This window comes from Chironomus tepperi, unplaced genomic scaffold (assembly GCF_022539635.2).
Source record: "Chironomus tepperi strain 1889 unplaced genomic scaffold, CSIRO-AGI_Ctep_v1 contig_445, whole genome shotgun sequence".
In the NCBI taxonomy this organism is placed as follows: Eukaryota; Metazoa; Arthropoda; class Insecta; order Diptera; family Chironomidae; genus Chironomus; species Chironomus tepperi.
Window position 1 is genome coordinate 3725877 of NW_027226567.1, and position 27588 is coordinate 3753464.

The 27588-nt window shown below is 32.7% G+C and overlaps 4 protein-coding genes across 5 annotated transcripts; 2 read left to right on the forward strand and 2 right to left on the reverse strand.

Annotated features, from left to right (window-relative positions):
* The first annotated feature begins 112 nt into the window (after positions 1 to 112).
* RpL7A (ribosomal protein L7A) lies at positions 113 to 1612 on the forward strand. The gene is made up of 4 exons (XM_070650411.1): positions 113 to 218; positions 456 to 729; positions 788 to 1008; positions 1206 to 1612. Exons 1-4 carry the CDS (start codon positions 204 to 206, stop codon positions 1509 to 1511), a joined length of 816 nt encoding a protein of 271 aa, XP_070506512.1. The 5' UTR covers positions 113 to 203; the 3' UTR covers positions 1512 to 1612.
* Positions 1613 to 2019: 407 nt separating this feature from the next.
* On the reverse strand, positions 2020 to 3935 carry LOC139098120 (ranBP-type and C3HC4-type zinc finger-containing protein 1-like). Its single transcript, XM_070650244.1, has 4 exons — positions 3737 to 3935; positions 2897 to 3664; positions 2290 to 2839; positions 2020 to 2229 (listed from the first exon to the last, which is right to left on the reverse strand). The coding sequence occupies exons 1-4, from the start codon at positions 3752 to 3754 to the stop codon at positions 2099 to 2101; spliced, it is 1467 nt and encodes a 488-aa protein (XP_070506345.1). The 5' UTR covers positions 3755 to 3935; the 3' UTR covers positions 2020 to 2098.
* On the forward strand, positions 3512 to 23350 carry Tsp5D (Tetraspanin 5D). Of its 2 annotated transcripts, none has more exons than XM_070650246.1 (8): positions 3512 to 3713; positions 7570 to 7784; positions 18229 to 18290; positions 18387 to 18426; positions 19805 to 19996; positions 20079 to 20431; positions 20508 to 20622; positions 21007 to 23350. In XM_070650246.1, the coding sequence occupies exons 3-8, from the start codon at positions 18268 to 18270 to the stop codon at positions 21133 to 21135; spliced, it is 852 nt and encodes a 283-aa protein (XP_070506347.1). In that variant the 5' UTR covers positions 3512 to 3713; positions 7570 to 7784; positions 18229 to 18267; the 3' UTR covers positions 21136 to 23350. The 2 variants fall into 2 exon arrangements, with proteins under 2 accessions (XP_070506347.1, XP_070506346.1); XM_070650245.1 differs by lacking the exon at positions 3512 to 3713 and adding an exon at positions 6886 to 7179.
* Positions 23351 to 23601: 251 nt separating this feature from the next.
* On the reverse strand, positions 23602 to 26159 carry LOC139098370 (uncharacterized). The gene is made up of 4 exons (XM_070650543.1): positions 25952 to 26159; positions 25335 to 25463; positions 25133 to 25267; positions 23602 to 25048 (listed from the first exon to the last, which is right to left on the reverse strand). The coding sequence occupies exons 1-4, from the start codon at positions 26078 to 26080 to the stop codon at positions 24962 to 24964; spliced, it is 480 nt and encodes a 159-aa protein (XP_070506644.1). The 5' UTR covers positions 26081 to 26159; the 3' UTR covers positions 23602 to 24961.
* Between the last annotated feature and the right edge of the window lie 1429 nt (positions 26160 to 27588).

Here is a 27588-nt window from a genome sequence, read left to right on the forward strand (position 1 = left end):
GTGATATTTAATCATATTAACATTGATTACTGTGATAATATTGAGTAAATAGAAAGATGTTGAGTGTTCCGAGGAAAAACGAATAAAAATCTAGTACCGAAAATTCTGTTATTGTTCAAGTACTAAAATATCTCTTTCTTTCTCTTCTTGTCTCTCATAGACAAAACTTCGATTCCCGAAAATCACGTGGAAAAATAAGGAAAATGGTTACTAAAAAGGTTTGTTTGTGTTCCAAACGACGTCTAAGTGCACTATTAATTCAAGGATCATGAAGTTTTCCCAAAAAGTTGCGAAAATCAGTGATTTTATAAAAAAATATAATTTCGTCTAACCTCAAAACAATGTGTTTTGAAAATTGGACATGAATTAAAGTTGATTCAATTAAAATTTGAATCAATACTGGCATAATGACAATTTATATGATGCTAATGACCAATGTTTTTTGCTAATTTCAGCCAGTAAGCAAAAAGAAGGTTGTTGGCAAGAAAGTTGCTGCAGCACCATTATCAAAATCAGCAGTTGCAAAGAAAACTGCAACAAATCCACTTTTCGAAAAACGCCCGAAAAACTACGGAATCGGTCAGAATGTACAGCCAAAACGTGATCTCTCAAGATTCGTTAGATGGCCAAAATACATTCGTATCCAACGCCACAAGGCTATCTTACAAAAGCGATTGAAGGTTCCACCACCAATTCACCAATTCTCTCAAGCCATCGACAAGCAAACAGGTAAGCATTTACACAATATAATTGTGTTAATTAAACTAACTTTTCTGTATCATTCTAGCAATTCAATTGTTCAAGGTTTTGGAAAAATACCGTCCAGAAACAAAGCTCCAAAAAGCAGCACGCCTCAAGAAGACAGCTGAAGCTAAAGTTGCCGGAAAGGACGAAGCACCATCAAAGAAGAAGCAATTGTTGAGAGCTGGATGCAATACAGTTACAAAATTGGTTGAGCAAAAGAAAGCTCAATTAGTCATCATTGCTCATGATGTTGATCCAATTGAAGTAAGTATAGCCTCATTTCTGGATGTTTAAGTGTGATTTAAAGTGATGAAAATAGAATTTCTTCACCTGAAGAACTTTATCTCACAAATATTGTTCACTTTACCGTGTTAGAGACATGACATCTGATTAATCTTCACCAAAAATGCTTTAATTAAGTATTATACAGCTTTACTAATGAATACTTTATCATTTTTCAGTTGGTTTTGTTCTTACCAGCCCTCTGCCGTAAAATGGGAGTTCCATACTGCATTGTTAAGGGTAAAGCACGTTTGGGAAGATTAGTTCACCGTAAGACATGCACAACCCTTGCATTGACCAATGTCGATAATGCTGATCGTGCTAACCTCGCTAAGCTTGTTGAAGCCATCAAGACAAACTACAATGATCGTTATGATGAAATCCGTCGTCATTGGGGTGGTGGTTTACTCGGACCAAAATCAATGGCTCGTATTGCTAAGATTGAAAAGGCAAAGGCTAGAGAATTGGCCCAGAAACAAGGATAAATATGAAGAATTTGTATCAATTTGTATTCCTTACATGATGTTAACTTATCCAGCTAAAATCTTATGGATAAGAATAAAAATATAAATCCAAAACATAAAAATAGCTTGCTTTATTTTATTAAGTTTTCCAGGAACAGAATTAAAAGACACTTCACTGGCTTCCGTCTGACAATTACCAATACCAAATGAAATACTGTCTCTATCGACAGCTTCCTTCCTAGAGTATAGTATTCAATGGCTTAATCCACATTTTGAATGACATGGTATCATTGTGGAAGGTTCTCGGCATTTACAGACCCTTAGCTATTCTGCCATCAGCTTTTGTGAAGTCTTTTCGCGGCTTCTTTATGATCCAGCAGATTCCTGGATCTGCACAGATAAGGAAGATATTTTTGACCCTATATAGTTATTTCGTGGCTTAACATGTTACACTGAGACATAAATTCTAGAACAAGTGACATTCATTGTAAGAACCTACTTCCTAACCAAACAGTAAAAACATGCAGACTTAACGTAAATATAGTATAATTTATTTATGGATCATAAAAACTTGAGTATATGAATACATAATGCATATAAAAATCAATTTAATGGCAGTTTCCACAATTTGGATGACATGGTTTAAATGTCGGAGCTGCTTTACATCTACAACCTTGAATAATAGTTCCGTCAGCTTTTTGTAAGTCATTTCGCGGCTTCTTGGTAACCCAGCATATTCCTTAAAGTATAAAAGAAAATTAGTTAGAGATGTAAAAGTTTAGAAAAATCAGAATGTTACCTAGTTTGCATGCACAACAGGAAATGAAATCACAGCCACTAACTTTCATCACAGGAATATTGCATTTTGGACAGTACATAGCTTGATTTGTAGCAATCAATTGTTTAATTGCATCTTCAGATTGGAAATTTTCACTGTGCAGACGATCAGTCTTCATTTGTGGATTTATCTCTTCCTGATAATCCAAACACGTTTTGCCTTCATGAATTGCTTTGCATTTAATGCAATTAACTTTTTTGCATGTTGGACATTGAAAACTTGTAACTTCATCTGCAATTTCCATAAAAATGGGACAATCAGGAGTGCGGCAGTGAAATGCAAGTTCATTTCCATGTTCAGCAACTTTTAATGCCTTTTGCAGATGCTTATCAAAAATTTCAACCGATACAAGAGCTTTGACTTCTCGTTCCTTCAAATATTCCTTGCAGGACATGTCATGTAGTGGACATTTTACTTCAAACTCCTCAGCAGCTTCAATTTGTCCACTTAAGCAGTCTTTGCAAAATTCATGCAGGCAGTTGTGCAGTGTTATTCCATTGCCAACTTCGACCTGGATTATAATTAGAATTAGTATTGGAAATCCAATTTTAGAAAAAAGTCAACAAACCTGATCAAAGCATACTTGACACTCAAACGGCTTCATATTTGGTATAAAATCAAGATCCATACCGAGTAATGCTGGAATTAAAGACTCTGACCTGGATTCTTCTTTCTTCCGTGCCTCATTTTCCAAAAATTGCTCAACATTGTACTTAATTTGTTCTTGAAAAACTTCATAACTTGCACCAAGCAGTTCCTTTATCTCCTTTTCATTTAAATCGTTATCACAGATTTCTGCTTCGAATGGACACTTTACAGATCCAGTCATTTCATCATGCTTATTATGAATAGCTTTAACAAGGCATTGACGACAAAAAGTATGCATGCATGCCTTCAATGCAACACCACAACCTTTGAAAACAAAGTTAAGACACAACGAACAAATAAAGTCCTCAGTATTGTCATATAAATCTTTTTGAGTGTCAAGGAGGTGATCTATACTGAGCCTTTTTGAGCATGTTGGCTGTTCATCTTTGCAGGGATTATTGTTAAAATCATGTGGCTTTACATAGAACGATTCCTTTGGTTTTTCTGATTTCGTCACACAGCTACCAACACTCATATTAAATTCTATTGTCTTGATCGCCTTTGCTGTCTGTGTATTAGTTTTGGGAATCACCGGTGCTTCTTTCTCTATTATACAGATATCTTCATCCTTGTCTGAATCTTCTGTCAAATCGACAATTGTGCCATTAAAACTGTTTGTCCGAGGCGGTTCATCATTAAGAACAATGCAGGTGTCATCAATATTGAAGGAAAGAGTTATTGTTTTTGGCTATAAGAGATTTTGGAACAAAACATAAACAACATATTATGAAATTCAAGTAGGTATTTTAATTTTTCTTACTTTTTTGATGCTTTCCATTCTGTTGTAAATTGTCAACTAAATTTGGCACATCTAATACTGCTTGCTCAACTAATTAAGTACTCGATGCTATTCTTATTTAGTGTTGTATTTCATGTAATATTTCTCAATAACAAATTTGTTATCTTTCAGGGGTTAAGTACTTGCTGATTTATACGTTTATGAATATTTTTTTGAATTAAGTAGGTATTTTAGTGTATTTAGTACATTTTTCTAGAACTTAAATTCTATTTTCGGCGCATTTTTGATTTAAATTTTTATTAATCGTTAAAATTTGAATTTGAAAAAACCGGTAGATTATAAAACTATTTTGTTGACTAGAAATTAACTGATTCCTAGCCAAGGTAAATTTATATTCGGTACTCAACCCCTGAAAGATCACTGCCTGAGATTTTAGCAGTGCTATACATTTTTAGCAACGATCATTCACAAAATTTCAAAATAAATTAATCAGTTAGACAAAATAATTACATACCGGCATAAATGTTTTGATGCTTATTTGTAGCAACTGATTATACTGAATGTAATTGAATGACTAAAGCTTAATGTGTCAAAAAAAAGATTCATTAGATAATATTGTATGGGAAGGAAATGAATTTTGATAAGGAAGTAATGGCTTATCAAAGAATGCTTAGGTTTGGTTTTATCAGTCACATTAAGTAATCTTTTGATAGGTGGACCATGACTTAATATGAAAATTGATAACAATTTCCTAGAATTAGGTTGGAATATCCTCTAGTCATTGCTATTTTACGTTTCTATGAGTCTATAAGTCTACTGGGGTTCTCTTAATGATGACAATCAAAAATGGGACATTTTGATCATGCATGCTTAATTTTTTGATTTTCAATACCAGACATCGACCTTGCAGCTGTAGTCCATTTGAAGTCTACATGCAGCGCTCGATCAACAGTGGTGCAAGAAATACCACAGGAAGGTCTGCACACGTCTGCACTTGACATTTGGTCAGATTCGCTTCAGCTTTCCCAAATTCCTCTCCTACATTAAAATATAATACACAAATCAAGTCCAGTGAATCATTATTACGAAAATTAGTGAAATTATGCCTAATATTTCACAACAATTTACTAATAAAGTCTATTTTAAAAATTTCAATGGTGACTAAGTGATGATTAATGATAAAAATATCAACAATTGTGTGCCGAAAAAAAAGAATCAGCAAATCTACAAAATAAAAGAAAAAATTTTCCAAATTTGACCACACAAAACCTCTTACTCCCATTGTAAATATCATACATCAAACATTTGGAGATTATTAGTTAGACACATGTATGATATTTGCGATAACTATTTAAATCTCATCACATTCACACATGTGTTTTTAAAATTGACCCTTTGAATTTGTAATCCAAATCGTAATGATGATTTATGAGCATTCGAGGCTATCTCATGGATTGGCTGATGCATAGTATAGTCAGCAGGTTTGTGAGAGTGAACATTTTTAATCTAGTTTGGAACAAGGGGTCCTAGTTTTGAATAATTGATTGATTTTTGAATAAAACTCTTCAAAATTGGATCAATTTCAATGAAATTCTTCCAAATTTGAATTTAAAATGTCCGTTAAGGAAGAATTTGAATGATTCATCTTAAAGTCCAATTTATCGAAACTCAGGACCCCCAAAAGAATTTATTTGCAAATAAATATTTGTCTGTGTGCTTTGAAATCTAAATTAAGCATGCAATGACTTTAATTAGGTATATATGTGGGAAATTTAAATCCCATGTCACATCCCCAACATCATACAATATTCAGTATCGTATTCCTAAACACCTCTTAAATGCATGCCTCATTTATTATTAATAATTTATTGAAACAAATTACATCGAAAGACGAGATTTTCAGCTCACGTAATGTAATACATGTGTTTAAAAACGTTTATATGCTGTTACATATAATTGAATATAATTGAAGATGAATCTTTTCACTCGTGCATATAAAATTTATTCATGAATAGCTTCATAAAGTTAAGTACATTTATTTAAAATATAAAAAAAGTGCGAAATGTAACATTTAAACTCTTTTACAATGATTTTTGTTGTTGTTGTTCCTGTATTTACTTGCGATTGCGAATTGAGAAGAAATAATATCTACAATGAGAGATACAGCATAGAAAATATAGGAGAAGAAAAGAGAATTAAATTTATATTTTTTTTGAACAAGATCAACAATTGAGACTTGTTTGATATTGATGCAGTAGGCGCATCTGATGAGGATAGATAGGCGCCCTATCTTGAAATAAAGATTCGTGCTTCAAATTTCAAAAAACTTTACTCCAATGCATTAACATAACTACATAACCTATAAGTTTAATAGCAAATATCAGTTTATTTCATAATCATACTCCCGATCGGCACAAATTGAAATGTTGACACCACGGCGACGACTCGGTCGTATACTTAAAGCCAAGTGGCTGCCACTTGGCGAAAACAACCGAATTTGCCAAGTGGCAGCCACTTGGCTTTAAGTATACGATCGAGTCGTCGCCGTGGTGGCAACATTTCAATATGTGCCGATCGGGACTAGACCTACTAGTCAATAACCTTCTGAACTGCCTATAACATTAAAAGAAAGTACAAGAAAATGACAAATAACAGGAACTGAGTTTAGTTCCTATTTTTACACAAGAAATGTTCAAAATGACATTGAACTGGGGTTGACTGCTTTCTATCGTTGCCTTGAGACTTAAATTACTGCCGAAATGAAAAGAATAGTTCGTGTTTACTCATATCATTATGAAATTTCATCAAAATAAGCAGTAAATACATATTTTGACTAGCTTTAATTGGCCGGTCACTTACAACGTACAGGAGATGGTTTAATCTGATTTAAATAACAAAAATTCCAATAATTCGATTAAGAATTAAATATACTAAAAATTTAACGCATAACTGGATTTTGAAAAATGTATTAAAAATTTGCAAGTGTATGATTTACCCTCAAAACAGAAAAAAAAAATTATTTTGCAAAATTTTATCAAATTCAACCTAATTTTGCAAATTTGTGAGTATAATTAAGTTTTACAGATATTTTAATATCATTTTTCAGATTTGGAACTGCATAATCAATCATTCTGAATAATAATAAATTGAATAAAATAAATTATCGTCAGAAAAATTTAATTTTTAGCTATCATCGATGACATAAAGTGATTAATGAATTGCCAGCAGTAGTTACTTTATATTAAAATAGAGAGTGTACTCCAAACTGTAGCAATACGTCATCAAACTGCATGCACAATAGCATAAATTAAGCTAAAAAACAGAGTTATCAGATGAAGCATAACACCACACAGCCGAGCCTTGATATAATAAAAATAAACTATGTGCATACAGCAACACATAAAGAAAAAAAAAGTATCAACAGAGAGATATAGATACACATAAAAGCGAGAGAGCGATTGAGTGTGAGAAATTTAAAGTTTTTATTTCATTTTTTTCAATTTAAATTTCTTTCTCACAATTTTTTTCTGTTTGAATTTTCTTCTATTCATCAAAAAAAATGAAAAAAAAGTGGACAGAGCAGATCAGTACTCATTTAGACTTCAAAGCTCATTCATATAAAAAATTTCTTATGTGAGCATTCACGTTGTCGCTATCGTTTATTTATTTATTTAAATTATTATTTTTTTTGTTAATGTGATGTGAGGTGATGCTCGCATATCTGGATTAAAAGAATTGACTTTTTTATGTATATCTGTCTGTCGTCTTCACGGTTCACATGAGAAAGCAATTGAATTAGTTTAAATTAATATTTTTTTTTTATTCTCATTGCAAAAATTCATTGAATGTAAAAGCGATGTGCTAAGTGGATTATTCTTAATCAAAATCAAGAAGAAGACGTCGTGGAACAATTGAAGTGAATAACATTAACAATGTACAGGAAATAAATTCATGTGTAAAAAGAGTATATTGACAAAAAAAGAGTAAAGAAGTTTCTTATGTTTGAGGAACAAAAGCAAATAAAATAAGAAGAGACGCATTAGAGAAAATTGTGGAATTCTTTAATCAGGTATGAAGTGATTCCCATCTACTTCACTCATTTGAAAGTGCTTAATACCATAGCTCCGCGCCATCAGCCAACAAAATAAAGAATTTAATGATGTGAAAGAACGAATAATTGTGAATAAAAGAATGAGGAATAAGATGTGAAAGAGACAGAAGTGAATGTTTTTGTGTAAATATTATAAACCGTTATAAAGCTTAGAGATTTCTAATGCTAGATCACAGAAGAGAAAATATTAGAACAACTACTTTTCGTCAATCTCTTTTTGTTATTTACGATCAGCATCAAACATATAAAACAAAAATTTAGCATTGAACAGAAGTGAGGAAATGGGCGAAGATCAATTGAAAAAATTCATTTGAGATGATGATGATCTCACTGGATTATTTTCAGATCACTTTTTGCTGTTTGCCGACAAGAAATTAATAATTCTTGCTAATCGAATAAACAACAGAGTTGATTTTGAGGGGAATGATCTCATTGTTGGTGCTGTTTTGTTTGATCAAGTGCAGTTTGTTTTGTTAGATAATATTGAGTTTCTAAAGAACAGTGTTAGATAAGGATGCAGGGTTAATGTTGATTCATGTTTTAGTCATAAAAGTGTCGTGTACTTAGAGATAATATTTAATCAAGTCAGGCACAATTTGATGATGAATAATGAAATTTGTCACAATTGGACTTTCTAAATAGGACTCAAACTTGACTCAGACAGAGATGAGTATTAATTCGAAGGCTTGATTAGTGTTAGTCAAGTTTAGGACTTCAAAACCATTGTACAGTTCCTCAGTTTTAGTTAAAATTCTTCCTTACGTTGCTGGCCGTACAGATCATTTGTGATTCATGAACTTCCTCAGATATCGCCTAAAACCAGCCTTATCTCTAGCTACCGTTTGTCAATTTCTGATTATAATACATCCACAAATCAAAAATGACTCAAAAATGATTCAGTCTAACAATTTAAATAAATAAACATCACTTGATTACTTTAATTACCCTATTTGCTAAAAAGCTGACGATCATAAGGTTATCTCATAAATTTAGCATCAGAATGATTCGCAAATTGACACTTCCATGATAGTTTATGTAGCAATAACACTCATTTGATTCAATTTTAATAATTACTAAGGTCAGAGAAAGGTTAATTATTTTCTATATTTACATAATTGCTGACTTCTCGGAAATAAACTTTCAATTTTATTACCTGATTGTGATTGCACGTACTTAATTAAATGAGATAGGACCCGAGCGACATATGATGAAGGTTATGGAACTTTTAATGCTTCGCTGACTTACTAACTTACTTACTGGAACCATGCTCTGAATTAGAGTCTAGGTGGCTATAAAATGCTTTCCACCTGACTCTGCTGCTGGCTGTATCACAAAGCTTGTACAAATTCTCAGCTTTGACATCCAACTGGTATTCCTTAATTACCGTCCTACGCCATGTTACAAGTCTAAATTTGCCAGCCCTATGGATGCTTAACGGAGGCAGCTTCCATTTGGATATTAGTAAAAGAGCTTTAGCGGAGCATTCTTTTTTTGTGTTGCTCGGGATGAAGCATTATTAGGAACATATAGTTGTATAAGTTAGTATGCTACCTAACCACAGTTTGATCAGAATTCCGACGATCAAGAATGTGTATCAATATCCAACTCTGCATACTGAAATATATCTGAACAATATCAACTGTCAATAGTATTTTTGTACAATGCTGAACATTTTCGGCGGGTCAAGAATTTTCGCTTTGTTTCTTTCATTAAAAAACATTCAATTTTTCTTCGTTTTCTTCACCCACATCCACATGTTCCAATGAACTCTTACGAAATGTAAATATAGCCCAAAAAAAATAAAATCAGCGAGTTCATTTGGGAAATGAAAGTGACGACAAGTTTTACGACATGAATCACAGGAAATTTCCTAATCGACAAAAAAAGCATAAAAATTGTTTTCCTCGGAACTGGATATTGCCTTTGTCCAGTTTCAAAATATTGAACATGCATGCATAAAAATAAATAAAATTTCACCTGCTTACTTTCTTGTTTTAAAGCAATGCAATCAACTATGTCCCCATTTCAATCACGTACTTTCAACCTTCCCCCATTTACCTGCTTCTTCTCTTTCTATCTCTTGTATCTGACCTAAATATCGCATACGAAATTCTTTAAATTTGTCATCATCATCGTCAGCTAGTCCATTTTTGTTGTTGTTGTTTTTATTCATTTGTGGCTTTGGCAATATTCAGTCATAAATTTCTTTATTGTTATGGACTACAAAGCGGAGGAAGGAAAGCTGACTGACTGTTTATTGCTGTATGCGTGTGACTTTCAGCCTTCTTCTTACTATGGATGAATTTACACACTGTGATTTTTTTTTTGCGGACTGCAATCAATATGCTTAATTCTCTCTCTCTCTCTTTGCTTTGTGTATTCTCTTTCTGCATGTGCTTCTTCTGCTTTGTAAAGCACTTCCCACAGCATGTTTTTTTTTATTTACACACAAAAGGTTTCTCAATTCTACTTACATAGTCAGTTTTTTTTCTGCAAACTGTATGAAAAAATAAAATCATCTCCATGAAGAAGAATATGGAAATACATAATTTTATTCAGTGTTGTTATCTGGATTGTTTGCCGGTTGAGTTAGGCATAATTTGATTGTAGTTGATTCTAGATCTAACTAGTCAAGTAGTATCTGGATCATTCTTGGTGTTTGAGGTTACTGAATTAGTATTTAGGACAGAAATGAAGGAGTTTTGGAGAGTTTGGACTCTACAAAGTCAAAAAAGCGATTCTAGAAGTCCAATAAAGCATTTTTTGCTTTAAAATGGGCCAAAATAAGCCATCAAAGTTCTATTAGGGCAACATCAAGTCATATCAATAGTGGCGGATGCTCTAGAGATCAAATCGTACTGCTAAGATTTCAGTGTAGTCCGGACACTAGAGAAAGAGCTTCCAAAAGTGAAGTTCTATCAACTCTGATCTGGAATATCTAAGAAGTTATCCCAGAAAAGTGCAACCTGGTTAATCGTTTCAAACTTCTTGACTAGGCTGACTGGCATGGTTCTGATTATAAACAAAGTCCGGTAGTATGTAAAAGTCACGTTGACCTGGAACTGGATTTTTGATCGAATAACATTTTTGTACTGTTCGGGATTGACTGATCTTAATTATATTGAAGCACTCGGACTATTCTAAATTCTTACTGAGCACTTGCTGTAGAGATTACTCAACCTAAAACAACAAGAAATGCATGATGCAATGCCTGACTTACTTTGATATTTTATAGTTGACTTTGAGCTACTCTATCCAAAAAATTGAGCATTCTAGATTATATTGGTTGAGTATACTCATGAGAACGCTCACTTAGGTGGTGATGCTTATTGGCTGTTAGAGTATTCTACCTTGATATTACCCGATTGCATATTAAAGACCAGATTCCTGTAAATATCCATCTAAGCCAATCCCCAGCCATCCCAGACACCAATGTCATCAACCCTGAATTTCCGATTTTGTCTTATATGATTTAAATAATCTTATTTTAAACAATGATATCACGTATGTACGATGCTCAGACTCTTTATTATTCAGAAGTAAAAAAACCTTATCTTTTTCTGATGTTCACAATTTAAATTTTAAATTTATTGTGGTTGACGCTCGCACACGAGTTGAAGCAACATGATTTATTTTTCACTTTGACCGATGATAAGAATATAGTCAAGGCCAGCACGAATGAATCATCGACGATAGACATTGTTTGAGATTTATTGACTTAAATGTGTTAATTGACACGTTATAGCTGTGATTGGTGAAAGATTTCGCATTTCCTAATTGATGGATTTTCTAGCCGAATAACGTGTGAAATTATTATTATTGGGAATGCTTGAGGATTAAATGTGTTAATTGAAATTTTTTGGTTTAATAATATTTCTTGTTCCTGTAAAAATTTATATCTAGTAGTGTGCTTAATTTTATAAACGAGTGCTCTCAATTTATTTATGATTTGTATTGAATGCCTGTCAAAATGTACACGGTTTTTTGGACATTTTGATACTTAAAAGACTAGCTAGTGTGTATTATATTTAGGAATGCATGTATTACACTTTAGTTTAGATTTACATACAAAAGTTCCCCACACGGGCAAAGAGCATGCTCTTTGGAGCTTACTTTCCCTAGATATACTAGATGAGCATGCTCGTAAGCGTTGATCTCAACCAACTCAGCTCTTGTAAACACGTTCTTTGCACGATATGGTTAATATAGACATGGGAGCCGATCAGCAGCACATTGGTTTCGAAAAGACATTGCAATTTTATCATATAAATGTCGCGAATAAGCGATATTGCCCTGATGGCATCGTGACGGCTGATTTCGACCCATATTTATGGTGAGAAATTCGATTCGCCGAATTGTGCTGCCCGGGATACTACTGGTTATACGATCTACTCTTTGAATGAGAATCGAACTTACAATTCTTCTTGATATTCCTTATATGCTCTAAAACCCGATATCAATATGTGTTATCTGTGTTGGGAATCGAACCCATGTTTCATGTTATAGAACCTAATGCTAAATGACTTGACCATACCTTGGATACTGACCTTTTCCTAAAAATGGCATATCACAGTTCATATACGTAACTCGATATAGCCAGACTTGACGACGCTGACATCCACTAATGGCCACAAACATGCAAATCCCTAACTCTGATTCAGATCAACTTTTTAAAGTTGACTTTCAAAAAATATAATTCTTAACTTCCACATAAATCAACCACGTGCTCCAAATCTTCATAAACTGAAATCTTTACATACAGTCGCACCAATTTGTTGTTTATGAATTTTATTGTGAATAAATCGATCAATCAAAGTCAACTACAATTATATCCATTATCCGATATAAAATTTGATATACATAATATGTACAATAGAAAGTTGAATCATGTTAATGTACATATTACTATTATAATAAATCGATTGGGGTCAAGATAAAAAAGTGTAATTCTGGATAATGTTGTGTTAAATTTTCTTCTTTAATTAAGTCCGGATTATTTTTGGAGGAAATGAATGAAATGATAATTGGTAGGAAAGGAACTATAATGGTTAATGTGAAGGGGCATTTGTGGAACTTTGAAAGTTTGAAATGGTTTTCTCAAGTATATTAAGGCTTTATTGGATCAGAGTTAGGTATGGAATAATGGACAATATGTAATTAGGTCTGTCAATGCAAGAACAAGTCGTCGGTAGACAAGTGGTTAAGGAAGTTGGATTCTTAAATCTAGATTTAAACAATCAAATATTTAAAAACGAAGGTTCGATCCTCACTAAAGCTAAGTACTCGGAAATGCTGAAATTGTTGAATTTTAAAAATCTAAAAACCGTTAATTTTCGAAATTGAATAATTTGACTTAGTTCAGTTGATCGACAGCTTCCTTCCATGAGTTCTTTGGATGACTCACGTGATCTTTGGCCATTTTCATTAAGTTTGTGATCTTATTCCTTAGTTCCGACATGAGTTTGCTTTCCAGTTCGTTAAAAACCAGATAAAAAATAACATTTAATTTTTTCTGCTGACAATTGTGAAGTATATAATTTCATACAAATTTCAATCGTCCTTTCGACCTTTGTGGGCAACATATGTCCCTCGACACACAAGTGTGCAGCCAAATTTGTTTTGGAAATGCCATGAACCGTATGTGTGTGTGGTTATGATTGTCGCCTATCACTAAGGTGTATTGCGGCACAAACAAGGATTCATAATTCACAATCAAATGCGCTTCAAGCCCCAACTTGCATCCAAAATAACCTTTCATCCAAATCACACTTTTTCTGTTTTTTCCATTTTAGAATAGACATTTTCAATTAATTTTGATGACCCCACCATGTGAATTTGAATTAAATTTATACAATATTCTTCGTCATTCCTATATCCAAATGCTGTAAATTCACAAAAAAATATATAAATATAAATAAATCATAATAAACGACATCATGACGTTTTTAGAATTTGCAAGGTTTTATTCACAAGGCATGATTTGATGTTGTCAGCTACGTGACCATGAAAAATTCGTTCCTTTTTCTGTCATCTCTCTTCCTACTTACAGCCAAACAAAGATGATAATTCTGAAGCTTTTTTTTTATGGACTCCCTGCGAGTTTTCTGCTTGCGAATACCGAAAAAAAAAACTTTTCCATATTTTTGTGCTGATTCCGTAATTTATGGGTGCTAAAAATAAAAGTTGCGAACATTACGGGTGGAAAACAGAACTATAATAATAATAAAAGGTCATTGAGAAATGAAAATAAAAAAAATGCAACAAGCATAAATTTTAATCGTTATTGAAATGTCGAATGACAATGCTGATAACAGCACAGCGAGAAATGCATGTGAAAATGTAGAACTTGATATAGTTTTGTGTTGTTTGATGATCTAAGCGCTTTTTAGTGTCGTTGATTGACCTAGTTGACATAGTTTTCGGAGAAAATAAAGTTTTTTAATTTTCTCGTGGCTGCACATCATGATGAATTAATTAATTGGTCGTGTTGATTATTAATTGTGATAAAAGTAAAGAATCTTTTGTTGGTTTTATGACGAATGCAGGAACAAAGATGATGAAAAGTTTGGAATTTTAATTATATTCTTGAGGAATTGCTTTGTTTGATATTATCAGCATAGCTTGAATGCTTGTCATAGCAACTCCATACAATGTAATGATTGAGAAATTGTCTTCTGGTGGGAATCGAACTCAGGTGTTTACAAATCTAGTGGATTATAGATTTCTATGAATAGACTGATCTGTTGAAGTTGCTTTATTCTTGCACTGGCAATTATGCCTTCATATGGTTTAATATTCAAGATTGCAGTCCAGTTTGTACTCTGTTGTATTCGTTGTAAATGTTGGGCTCGGGGATACTTGGTTGTAAGGGTTAACAAACATATCTTGACTGTTGAAATGTCAGCCTTTAGACAGTATGGCCTCCAAAGTATATCTTGGAGTCAGACTACGGGATCGCAACACCTATTACTGCTTCCCAAATACCTCAAATATCCATGATTGCATTTTGTTAAAGGATAAATTGTAGTTTGAAGAACCTTGTTCTAGGATATTTATAGCTCAGTCGCACAGATATCAACTTTAAGACAGAGCTTGATGTCAACTTGGGTTTTGTATGGAAATCTCGACTTGACTTCATGTAGAGTTTGATTCAATTTTGAGATTTGCTTTATTGTCCACATCTTAAGAAACCCACTTAGTTCAAGGCAGACTTCGACTGTGATTCATCGATTTTACTCGACTATCCCAAACAAAGTCTAACTTAACTTCAAAATTCAAACAATATTGTCGAATCTCATCAAACATAATCTTTTAAAGCTTTAATGCATAACTTACCTACCTCTTCGTCTAATTACCTAATGTTAGTAATCTTCATTCACATTATACGCAATCTGTATTAAATCATCAGATGAAGAGTACATCACGAATGTTGAATTTTCACTCAAAAGCTATCTTCGATGTTTATTGATTCTCACAATCCAAAAAAAGTAAGCTTACTGAGTTCAAATTCTCACAATAATTATTCGAACGTAAAATCTGAGCTTCTTATTCATTAAAAAGAAATTTACAGTCGCAGACACCATGTGATTTACCTACTTATCAGATGTTTACACATAATAATTTGCAAAATAATCAAAATAACGGAATCCAGTTGGGGGGAACTGCTAATGAATGTATTTTAGAATTTTCATGGCAATAGCTTGTTGATTTTTTAGTGACTGATGTGAAGGAAAAAGAGGCCAAAAAAGTTAATGGACATTTTGGGTTTTGACTTAAATTTTTAATGTTTTTCATCCAAAAATATCAATATTTTAATGACCTGGATGTTGTTCTTAAAACATCATCTGGCTGTATAACAGACAAAGTGCACAAGCACTCAACCTCCTATCCATCCCGCGACCCATATACACGAAATATATTCACAGTAATAACAATAATAATCACTCGCAAAAAAGTCCATAAAAAAAAAAAAAAAAAAAAAAAATGCACACAATACAGACGGTTAGGGGAGACAGAAATGCGATAATAAAGTAAGCGGCATAGTGGCATATCCATGATAACTAAATTGCTTTTGATTGTGATGTTAGAATATCATTTTCTGTTTTAATAAAAACATCCGTTAGTGACTTTTTATATCACTTTGAAAATCTCTCGATGACATTTATTCCTACCTTTAATGCTTTTTGTTTGTCATGCCGTGCGATATGCGACTTACTTTATATCTATTATCAAATGAACATTATTCAATGACATATCCTTTAAGGGCAATACTCAAATAAATGTGATTAATATGAGGAACAAGATGAAAAAAAGGGTTGAAGATGTAAAGGCATTGATTGACCGATATCGTGAATGATGTAAAAAGGGTTCACATACGCATTCATATGTGTACTATAGTGTTTATCTGATTTTGCTTTTTTTGAACAATGTGTATTTAATCAATTTCATGGATGTTTATTTTTGAGGTTCCAAGGTTTCGATCATTTTTCATTTGATGTTGATAGAATTTTGGTGATTTGGGTGTGATTGACGACTTAACTTCAAATATACTTGATGAATTGTTGAATGGAGAGGTTTTGAAGGTGTAAATTCAAATGGAATTGACTTATATTTTTGAATGAACACTTCAAAACCTTACAAATGTCGTTTTTTGGAAACAATTGAAAGGCTCTGAAAATTGAATCAAAATTTTTCCGTTAAAACTATTATTTTTTGAAAATTAAAAACCTTACAAATGTAGTTTGGTTTGAAACATTTGTGAGGTTTTGAAGTTTGAATATAAAATTTATACCCTTCAAATAACATTTGAGAAACAATTGTGAGGTTCTAAAATTTTAAATTAGATTAACCGTTAAATTTTGTTTAAAATTTTCAATATTCATAAAAATTTCGTTCGATCGGAAACATTTGAAATGTTTCAAAATTTGAATTTGAACTTACCGTTAATCTTTCTCAACATTTTTCGACTACAAAACTAAACTTAAATTCATTCAAACCCAATTTATTATAGAACTATGCTGTATATAAACAACAATTCATCAATATTTATAGCATACACGATTTTCGCTATAGAATAACCTGATTGATTATTTATACTAGAAACATGCGTGACTTTGTCATTTATTCTCAATATTTGCATACAAATCAAAACAAAAATCCCGATCATGTTCATGCCAATCGAAAACCTCTAACTTCAAGTTCAAAATCATACAGAGAGTGGAAAAATAATCAATTTTTTGATCTAAATTTCATCATCGTCATGTCATGTTCAATCAAACTTACGACATTATTCAACTTGAGATCTTTTTCATTATACATGCATAGATTATTATTATATTCAATAGAAAATTTCTTCTTCTTCTTTTTCATCATATTATTTATAAGTGTAGTGTCCAATTGAATAGACTAAACGAGAACTAGCTAAATAAATATTCACTTCCCTTTCAATTGCTATATGCTTAATACATGTGATATGGCATTTTTATATGTGAAAAAATAATATAAAATAAAGCATCGAGATTTGTTGATTCTTTTTCCGCACACAAGTACAATAGACGGAGAAATATCGGAAGACATGAAATATAAAATTTATAGCAATGGAAAATACGAAAATTTATGCTTTTTCCATTATCTCTACATTGCAAAAAATTATATATTTTTTTATTGCATTTTATAGAGATCTGTGGGATTTTGGTCTTATTCTGAGGGGATGTCGGTTGCTTTTTGGGGCAGAAGAATGTATTTTTTTTGGGTATTGAATGACTTATGTAGCAAATTATTGACTTGGTCATAAAGGAACAGAGAGTTTTATGGGATGATATGGTCATTGATTGACAAATTGATGGACATACGCAAGAAATAGGGTAAAATCAGCTGTTAATCAATTTATTGATATATTCTGGATCTTTGGATTATTGAAAAAATGTAAACAAAAAACGTAAACAAACAAATTTTGCGAAAATCTGAGTTTTTGGATTTGAAATTCATAATTACAGTTTGCTCAACAAATGATTGCCATGTTTTTCCATCAATTTAGTCAAGCAAAGCTAAGTTTACATGGAATTTAAGCTTTGAATCAAAGAAATAAATGTTTAAGTGAGGAATTAAAAAAGGCGCGAAATTCTTGTCTTTATATAATTTGAAATTTGATCATTTTCACTCTGTTGACTGACTGTACCGCCTGTAAAAATTGTCCATGAAAACAAAATCCTCAAGGCGTCGATTACATTGTAATTTTCCCATTCTCATGATTTCCACGAGAAAATGTCAATTACTTCCCATTATGAGCACTTTCAAATTATATTTTAATACCATAAAAATGCGCCACGGCCACCCACACACATCGCACAAACATTTAATCTCAAATAATTTTTATTTTTTTTATTTTCTGTGTGTTTTGCAGAGCTGACGATAGGGAATTTTGTGAATTGAAAGAAGAAAAATGGGCAGCAGCGGATATACTTGGTGAGTGGATGAGATTGATGATGCGGAAAGTCTACTTTTTCTTTCCGAGATTCACATCTTGGCTTCTTTTATTGATTCTCTTAATTTAATTTACAGCATAAGACGGACATTTTGCTGTCTAAATGTTTTAGTCATGGTAAGTTGATTTTGTGTTTAGTTAAATGAATATTTAAGTTTAGATGCTCCAAATGAATCCCAGAAATATCTATAGACAAGCAATTGTGAGATAAAAAGCAAAAAAAAAACTAACGAGAGGAAAATGCGTGCAAAGATAACGGAAGTGAGGAAAGAAAACGAAAATCACATAATTGCTTGTTGTAATTAAATTGAACACGACCGTCTCTAGCGTGTGGTTGGATGCTGTTTAACGAAGATGAATAGAAGACAAATTGTCAAGGCATGTTTACGGAAACGATAGCGAAAATTACTTTTTTTTAGGAGTGATTTTAACTTTGTCAAAGTAATTTACTCGCTTTTCATTGATTTTGATTTTCGAGATTACCGAATTCAATTTAATGTCGAATCATTAAGCATTTTCCCTCCCGACTGTGTTATTTGTTATTAACTTTAATCAAATAAGCACAAAAAAAAAAACAAAATCTAATTAGAGTGAATAGATAATTTGATTCCAAAGTAATTAAAATATACAATCCTTTCATTTAGATTTATATGTGAGTAGTAATTTGAATGTAATCACACCCTATTGGAGCATTTTTTAGAGCTATTATGTTCATCATTTTGTTAGATGCAAATGCAAAATTCTTGTTTTCTGTGACATTTCAAGATTTTATTGTACTGGATTCTTGTTTTTGCAAGTTTATTGAATGCACAGGTGTTCTTTTGTGGTTTGAAGTTGTTTAAATGCTTAATTATTCATCTTTAGAGTCAATTTTTAGGTTTTTATGTCTTTTGTTGACAATTTGAAAACACTACAAATGTTTAGAATAATTTTGACTGTTCTAAGGTTTTCAGATTTGAATTTTTGAAAACCGTTGTGGATTTACAGGTAAAATGCTTTAAATTAGATTCAAAACACTACAAATGTTTAGAGTAAAATTTGACTTTTGTGAGGTTTTCTAAATTTGAATATAAAAAGAACGTTAAAAAATGATAATAAATTCATACTTCAAACTGATGCTCCACAGCATCCAAAAAACCACAAAAAAATAATATTTTATTGCTCATCTGTCGATTTAATTGAGCAGAATAAAAAAAATTTTCTATTTTATATTCGCAATTATGCACATTTCATTCCAATGAGGCAATTTTCATGATCATTTTTTCGTGCAGAAGGCTATTGACTAAATCTCAATTACAATTTATTTTTCCACATACAAAACTAAAATTTTGTGGAAATAATTTTACTTTTCGTATAGAAAGTTACATGCTCATCTCTCACTCTCCCAAGTGGACATAAAAGAGCTTCACGCAAATTATCCATGTACCGTTAATTGAAATTCTTCTGTAAAAATTATAAATATGTCTAAATAATTTTTTGTGTTTCTCTTTTGCAGCTATCCGGAGGTATTTTCCTAGGAATGGGATTATGGCTTCATTTATCATATCAGGGCTATGCGACTCTATATCCAAATCATTTGGGACTATCAGCTGATTCACTTTTCATTCTTATCGGTGGTCTAAGCATTGTAATCTCATTTTTTGGATGTTGCGGTTCATTCTTCGAGTCACGATGCTGCTTGATAATTGTATGTCATGTCATTCAACCTCTTGAGGTTAATTTGAGGCTTTAGATTGTTAATTCTCTTTATCTTTCTTAATCTCCTTCAGTACTTCTCACTCATTATTGTTCTATTTTTGAGTGAATTCATTGTCGGTGCCTTAGTATTTGTGTTCCGTAGTGGCATTGCTCGTGCAGTTACAATGGATATTAAAGACGGTATTGTAAAACATTATAATGCAACAGATCGTGGCGGTATGTTCTCACCATCAGTTTCATCAATATGGGATCGTATGCAAATGGAACTACAATGTTGTGGTGTTAATTCATATGAGGATTGGTATCACATTGAACATTGGGAACGTGAAAAATGGGTACCAAAATCATGCTGTCGTACACGTCATACAATGTCACCCGAACTCTTTGAGGGATCGGGATATGATGTTGATGATGATTGCCGAAAGTGAGTCTGTGAAATTAATTCAATTAAATTTGATTAATGTAAATGTGGTTTATATTTTGTATTTGGCTTCGTCTAGAAAACAAAGACCAGAATTGTGGTGGAGTCAAGGCTGTTCAAAAGCCATTCAAATGCTTTTGATACAGAAACTGCACGTTGTGGGTATTGTGGCGATTGTTATAGCATTCTTCCAGGTGAATTGTTGCTCTTAAGTTGCGTTTAAAATGTGTTTATATTGATTAAAGGCTGGAAAATGTGAAATTCCACTTAATATTCTTGAATTAAAATTTAACGGTTTTTTGAAATTTGAATTTTCATAGAGGTTGCCCTGCGTAGAAAAATTACGTAGTGAAAGCCCTGCGTAAAGCACAAATTCTATTTCAAGAGTTTTCTAACTTTTTCCTTAACTTAATTAAGGATCAACAAGAAGTAATTAAGAAATATTCACACAGATAACTTTATCTATCATACGGTAGATTTGCCAGCAAGTCGAAAAATTACATAAAAACACATTTTATACGTAAAAAACAACAAATAAAAAAAAATCTAATTTCCTTTCTTTCCGCATTTATTTTCAGCTATTTGGTTTGATAATCAGCATGTTGCTGTTCTGTACGATAAAACATAAGAGAAAATCTGACACGTACAAGTCATATTCACCAACAATTGACTCCTCAGGACAACGACAATCATATCTTGACGATTAGACTCCGTCATTAAATTAACTTTAATGACGTAATTTTGTGTGCCCAAAGAAAAAAAATTTTCATCCACTTTCATTTACTGTCCCTTAAACTCTCTGTCTGTCCTCATGTATTGTGCTTATCTACGCAACATACTGATTTCATTCTTCCTGATAATAATGAAATTTGTGCCAATGATATAATCTGTAATTTTAATTAAAACAAAACAAAAAACTGCATAAGTAGGTATTAAATATGTTTAAATGGATGAGAAAAAAAAAAATTCAAGAAAATTAGTTGTTAAGTTAAATTTTGAGATATGAATGCATTACGTGCTTTGCAGTATGTACGCAATATATTTATAAAAACTTCCGTATAAGAGAAAATATGAAAAAAAAGGCCTTTAACGTAATGATATCTCTAGTGTTCATTAGTCTGAATATGTATTTTTACTTCTCATATTATACACTACATACTTTATGCTGCAAAGAGAGAGAAGAAGCATTTTTATTGATGATAATTGAAAACATTCCTATAGATTTTTATTGAAAATTATGAAAATTTTTTGTGTTAGTTTAGAAGAAAATTTCGAAGAATTTTTTTGTTTAGTAGTTAAATGTTTAGATTCTAATGGGGACGTGAGCAAATGACGTTCATCTAAAATAATGTTGTCCAAACTGTTTGTCGCGGCTCAAAAGTATACCACTGATTTTTTGGGTTCCTCCATGAATCGTATACCATGTGTGATTTCGGTTGAGCCTTACCATCAAGGTGTGCCATGGCGTAAAAAAGTTTGGACAACACTAATCTGAAATGAGATTTTTTTGACAGATCTGCTACTGTATTGAGTGTGACACAATTTCAGATTATCGAAAGTTTAGTCTAATTTTGTCCATACTATGTGAAGTCGTTTTAGAAACGTCATGAACCATATGTTATGTGTGGTTTCGGTCGAGGCTTACCACCAAGGTATGCCGTAGCGAAAAATAGTTTGGACAACATTGGTTTGAACAGAATAGACTGAAATTGACTGTTTTAGGGAACGTTTGTAGATTACTGTTCTAATTAGTTGCTGCGCAGGCAGTACAGATCAGCTGTGCTCTCTTAGTTGGCATCTAAAACTGACTTTATCGCTGGTTGCACTTTGCCAACTGCCAATACCAAATGCTTTGTTGGACTCCCCTGAGTCGAAAAAAATACGTTAAAGCTTGATATCAATTGGACATTAACTTGCCCTTTACAAGATATAACGGTTTTTTGTCCACTCGAATCCGTATCAAAAATGTAAACCCCCTTTCATCCCTACGTTACGTAACATACAAACGTAACAACAAATGGTGAGTTGGAAGCAAATCAAAAACTCAAATCTTCAGACGATGTCAATAAAAAACGATTCCTAAAGTAGATAAAGCTGACTAAAATGACCGTTTAGGTTTGTTGAAGTTCTAAAGTATGTTATTAAATCCATTATAGAGGCTTAGAGATCTAAAGTTTTAGGTTGTGACTATACAATACTAGTTGACAACTTGATAATATTTTAGATCTCAAAATTGAAGTTTATATCCAACTTGAAATTAAATTTTAAAGATTAATTCCCGATCGGCACAAATATTTCATGGCTGTTGAGTGGTGGCTAGGTTGTACAGATGATGTCCAGTCCTAACAGGCAAAATGCCAACCTTAACAGGCAAGAGACCACTTTTAAGTTCCGTAGTGGCATTTCTGTGTAATCAAAGCATGCTCTGAGCTTGTTAGAGCAATTAACATAAAAATTGCCATTTGGAAGTCACTTGGATGCCATGGAGCAGTTACCTGCCTGACATGGATAATCTGTGCAGATCGGGCATCTTTGCCATACTCAAAATAATCACAATTTTTCAATTCAAAAGTTCATTAATTTTCATTAGACGTGCGAAACCTTCCTAGCAGCTACGTTATGCTTCATAACTTCTAAGTTGTCTAGACTCTCAAATCTCTTTTAATAAAAATCAATCTTTGCTGTATTAAAAGTTGTTCTACTTTAGATATTGACAACCTAAAGCATTGCTAGTCATGACTTGAAGAAAAACTATAAAAACGGTCATTTTTCCGCATGATTAATAGATCGATGTATCATAACTTCAATTTTATTGCAATTCAATTTACAAAGAAAAATAAAAGATTAGAAATTTTCTTCTTTTTTTGTTGAAGAACAACTACCTAAAAAAGAAAGAAAATAATAAACTATGTTGAATATTTTTGATGGAAAAATAAAAATAATTTATGATTCAAATCCAATTTTCGTTATTTTATTATTATTCATAATATCAATTTTAAAATCATTACCATTAAAAATTCATTGAAATTAAATTTTTAAATCAATTTCCTAGTTTAAATTGTAGGTAAAAATTGGGGTCGTTCACTTATAATGTAACTCTTCTAACTTATGAGGGAGAGAGGAAGGGGGGAATGGGGGGACAAAGGGAGGGGGAGTGGGGAGACAAAGGGAGGGGGAATGGGGGGACAAAGGGAGGGGTAATGTGGGGATAAAGGGAGGGGGAATGTTGAGGAGATGGGATTTGGGAGAAAAGAAGAGAATGGACGTGGGGGAGAGGGAAAGGAGGAGTGTGGGGGAGAAGTCAGTTGATACGTTTCAAATAGGTTCCGTTAAATTATTACGTAACGCTCTAATAGGAGAGAGGAATTGTGGGTGAGAGAGGGAGGGGTAATGTGGACGAGAGGTGGAATGCAGGGGAGTGGGGAAAAGGGAATGCGTGGGAGAGGAGGAATGTGGGGGAGAGGGGGAAGAGGAAGTAAGTCATATGGGGAAGAGGAATGCCGGGGAGAGGATGAGTCCACATTCCATGGTAACATGGTAACGTGGGGGTGAGGAGGAATGTGGGGAAGAGCGTGAAGTGGGATGCGGGGGAGAGGGGGAAGAGGAATGCAGAGGATAGGAAAGGAAGGAATGCGGGGGATCGGAAGGGGAGGAATGCAGGGAATAGGAAAGGGAGGAGTGTGGGGGAGAGGGGAAAGAGAAATGTTGGGGAGAGGAAGTGGAGGAATGTGGGGGATAGAGGAAGGGAGAAGGTGGAAGAGAAGCGGAATATTAGGAAGAGGAAGATAAGAAATGTGGGGCAGATTGCAGTTGTGCAAGACATCGTAAAGATTTTGCTACGATTCAAATATGGTTTGCTCTTAGTGAGCAGGGCTTGTGGATTGTTGAGATTCAATTACGAAGAGGGAAGAGGAAGCAACATAAAAGTAGATTTTTCACATTCCGTAACAAGTGAACGTTTCCCAAAGAGTACAAAAAAATACACATAACTCAATTCCGAGTATCATAATATCCGAAAGGTAAAGAATAACATATGCAATATATTCACATATCCGACACACATAAAATGATATAACCTAAATTAATTTATTTACACATCAATTATGATACTATGACAGAGATACAGAACCAACAATATTTAATATATAATTTTTGTGTTATCAAAACATTGCCTATGTACATAAACTGAGTGTCAACCGAGAAAATTGAATAATTAACATTACTATTTTGAATTTATAAATATACAAAAAAATTTTGGCAGTGCTATAAGTAATTGTTTAAAAAATCTACATAAATCATTTGTTCTATGCTGCTTTTTTTTTAGTTCCCCCCGAATATTACCGCATAAATTAGGCAATTTAACTTTTGTTGCATTTAACCAATTGAGTTCTCGTCTGCCACATCAATACAATATAAATGAATTATTTAACCTTGTGTCACTAACCTCGTGCGCGCGTCTTTTAAACTAAAGATAATTAAACACAAATTAAGAGCGAGTCACTGAATTTTTTCTACATGTCACTAATCACGCTGTTATTGCAGTCCAACGAGTTTACCACCAATGCTGTTTAGCCCGGTATTTAATGATCTCGATAAATATGCAAAAAGGTTGCCAGGAGCCTGATGAGGAAATAAACAAAAAAATATAAGGAAGATTATTCAGCATGTCAAATTGACGTCCATCAATTAAGTATTTATGCTTACATCAACAAGTGCATTAACAACGTTAGAAACGACTGACATTGCTGACACGACAGCATCACTGAGAGGTTTTAACTGGTCACCTGTATTTCCGAACTTTTCTGAATCAGATTTAATCGTATCAACAACTCCCTTTGGCTAAAATAATTAATGGATATAACATTTTGTGAGATGTCAATAAGTTTTATCTTGGCAGGAAATTTACCTTAAAAACATCAGAGGTTTTCTTGTGTAATCCATCGTAAGTGGAATAAATTCTCGATCCATAGCCTTCAACTTCCTCTTTTGCGTTATCTTTGTGGTTTGGATTGTCAAATGGAATTAAGTCAGGTGCCTGGAATGACATTTAAAAAGTTATCGCTGTTGTATCTAGGTTGTGATGCTGATTTCTGTGTAATTATTGCGGAAATGTTATGGAATTTAATAGGTAATCGCAGGTTAGAAGCAATTTTTGCATTTTGAATGTTTTCTAAGGTAATTTGATTGTTTTGAATTCGTTTAATGACTGCTCGAACTGCTCTTCAAGTTTAGGAACCTTGAAAATGCATTAAAAACTTCTAAAAACACTTAAATTACTTTAATTCACAATTTAAACTAAAATTACCAAAATCAACACTTCCAAAGGGTGTGAAACTATGAATTTAGTTGTTTACATTTCAAAATCATTCATAACTTCACACTCTTGCAATATTTACAAACAATCCAAATGATTTGTCAATCTTCAACACATCTAACACAAAAATCAGTAGCCAAGCCTGTTTGCAAACATCGACAAACACGATTGAAGCAATGGTAAGCTTTAATTACACAATATCCACTTACATCACTGTGATAGTAATTATGTTCTGTTTCCTTTACAGCCTGAGCAACATGTCTTAGATCTTGTGGATATCCATATGCTTCGAATGTTATTAATGACAATACAAGACAGTATAATTCGAAATAATTCATTGTCCAAAAACTTAATCCCCAATAAAAATGCAGCACGAAAAAAAATAAAGAATAGTCCAAGTTATTGCACCTGTGTGTTCACAATGAGCTTATACAGCATACTGACCGAGTAACCAACAAACCGTATGCTGTGTGTTTCTTGTACGTATCATTTTTGCACTTATGGTGGTATTGTTGTACTGCTTATGATGTAATATTCTTCGTTAACTTTCACTTACTACAACTATTAATAAAGAAATTGCGTATTCATTTGTAGAATTACTTAATGTCAATGGCATGGCCAATACGGAAATGTCCAAAAAGGTGTTTATGCCATAAAATTATATTCCCAATATTAGCTTCGTATTTTGATAATGTAAATATTTATGGGATAGTAAAACATGACATAATTATGTCGACTAATGTTATTCAGACCTATTAGCGCCTCTAACTTATGCAATTTGTAAAGCAAACGGTATTCATGAAAATCATGCAATTTACCCATAAAGTCAATAATTCAAACCTATAAGAATAAACATTTAAGTAGAAACTACTATAAAGCCAATAAAATATTATAAGCCACAATTGAGCATTAACAACCAATAAGAATTTTATCGGATCCTTTTTCAAAAAAAAAATATATATATAATATATCCTTTCACCCAAAATGTTGCTGTGTCATGCTCACTTTCAATCAACATTAATTCAATTTTTACCGACATAGAGCAGAAAAAGGAGAAAAATAGCATATAAGGATCTAAAAAAAAGGCAAAGAATGACGGCAAAAAAAAGGAAAAGTATACATGGTGTCAATTTTCGATTCGAATGACACTCACAATTTACTTCGAAAAGCCTAGCTGAAAGATTCAATTTACAGAGGAGGAAAAAAAAGTGAGATTAAATGTTCTATATAGACATGTGACATGCCATTTTCGATGAATGTTGAATTTAGGAGCTGATTTTTATATGCTTTTACTTTTTTTGCTGCACGTTCTGTGATGGCATAAGTGACTGTGAAAATGTTTACATCACGTATCTCTGGCATGTATAAGAGAGTCAAATGTGACTAATCCGTAGACTATCAAGAGATACGTAAAATTCATTACGTATACGTAAAAATAATTACGTATACGTAATCCCACTCACAATCTGAGAGACATTCTCTCACGTAAACCCATAACTCTGCCTTGAAAACATTCTCATATTTTTGCTTTTTATTCCATCCATTCATTTCACAGAAGTAAATATGGAAAATTGTTTTAGCTGTCATAAAAGAAAAGAAAAATTTCATTTCTGGCTTGCTTTTGCCTTTCAAAGTCGTAACAAACTGACATTTTAATAATTTTACGATTCATTATTATATAGTTTTATTTATACATCAAGTAAAAAAATGGAGAGCTTTTGTGCGCGAATGGATCGTGATAATGGGGGTGGTTGGTTTGAATAACTGCGGTGTATTGAGGAAAATAGCTGGTCATAGTGTGTTTAGAGGAAAAATTGCTTTTTTTTAGGGTAGAAATGGCAAAAAA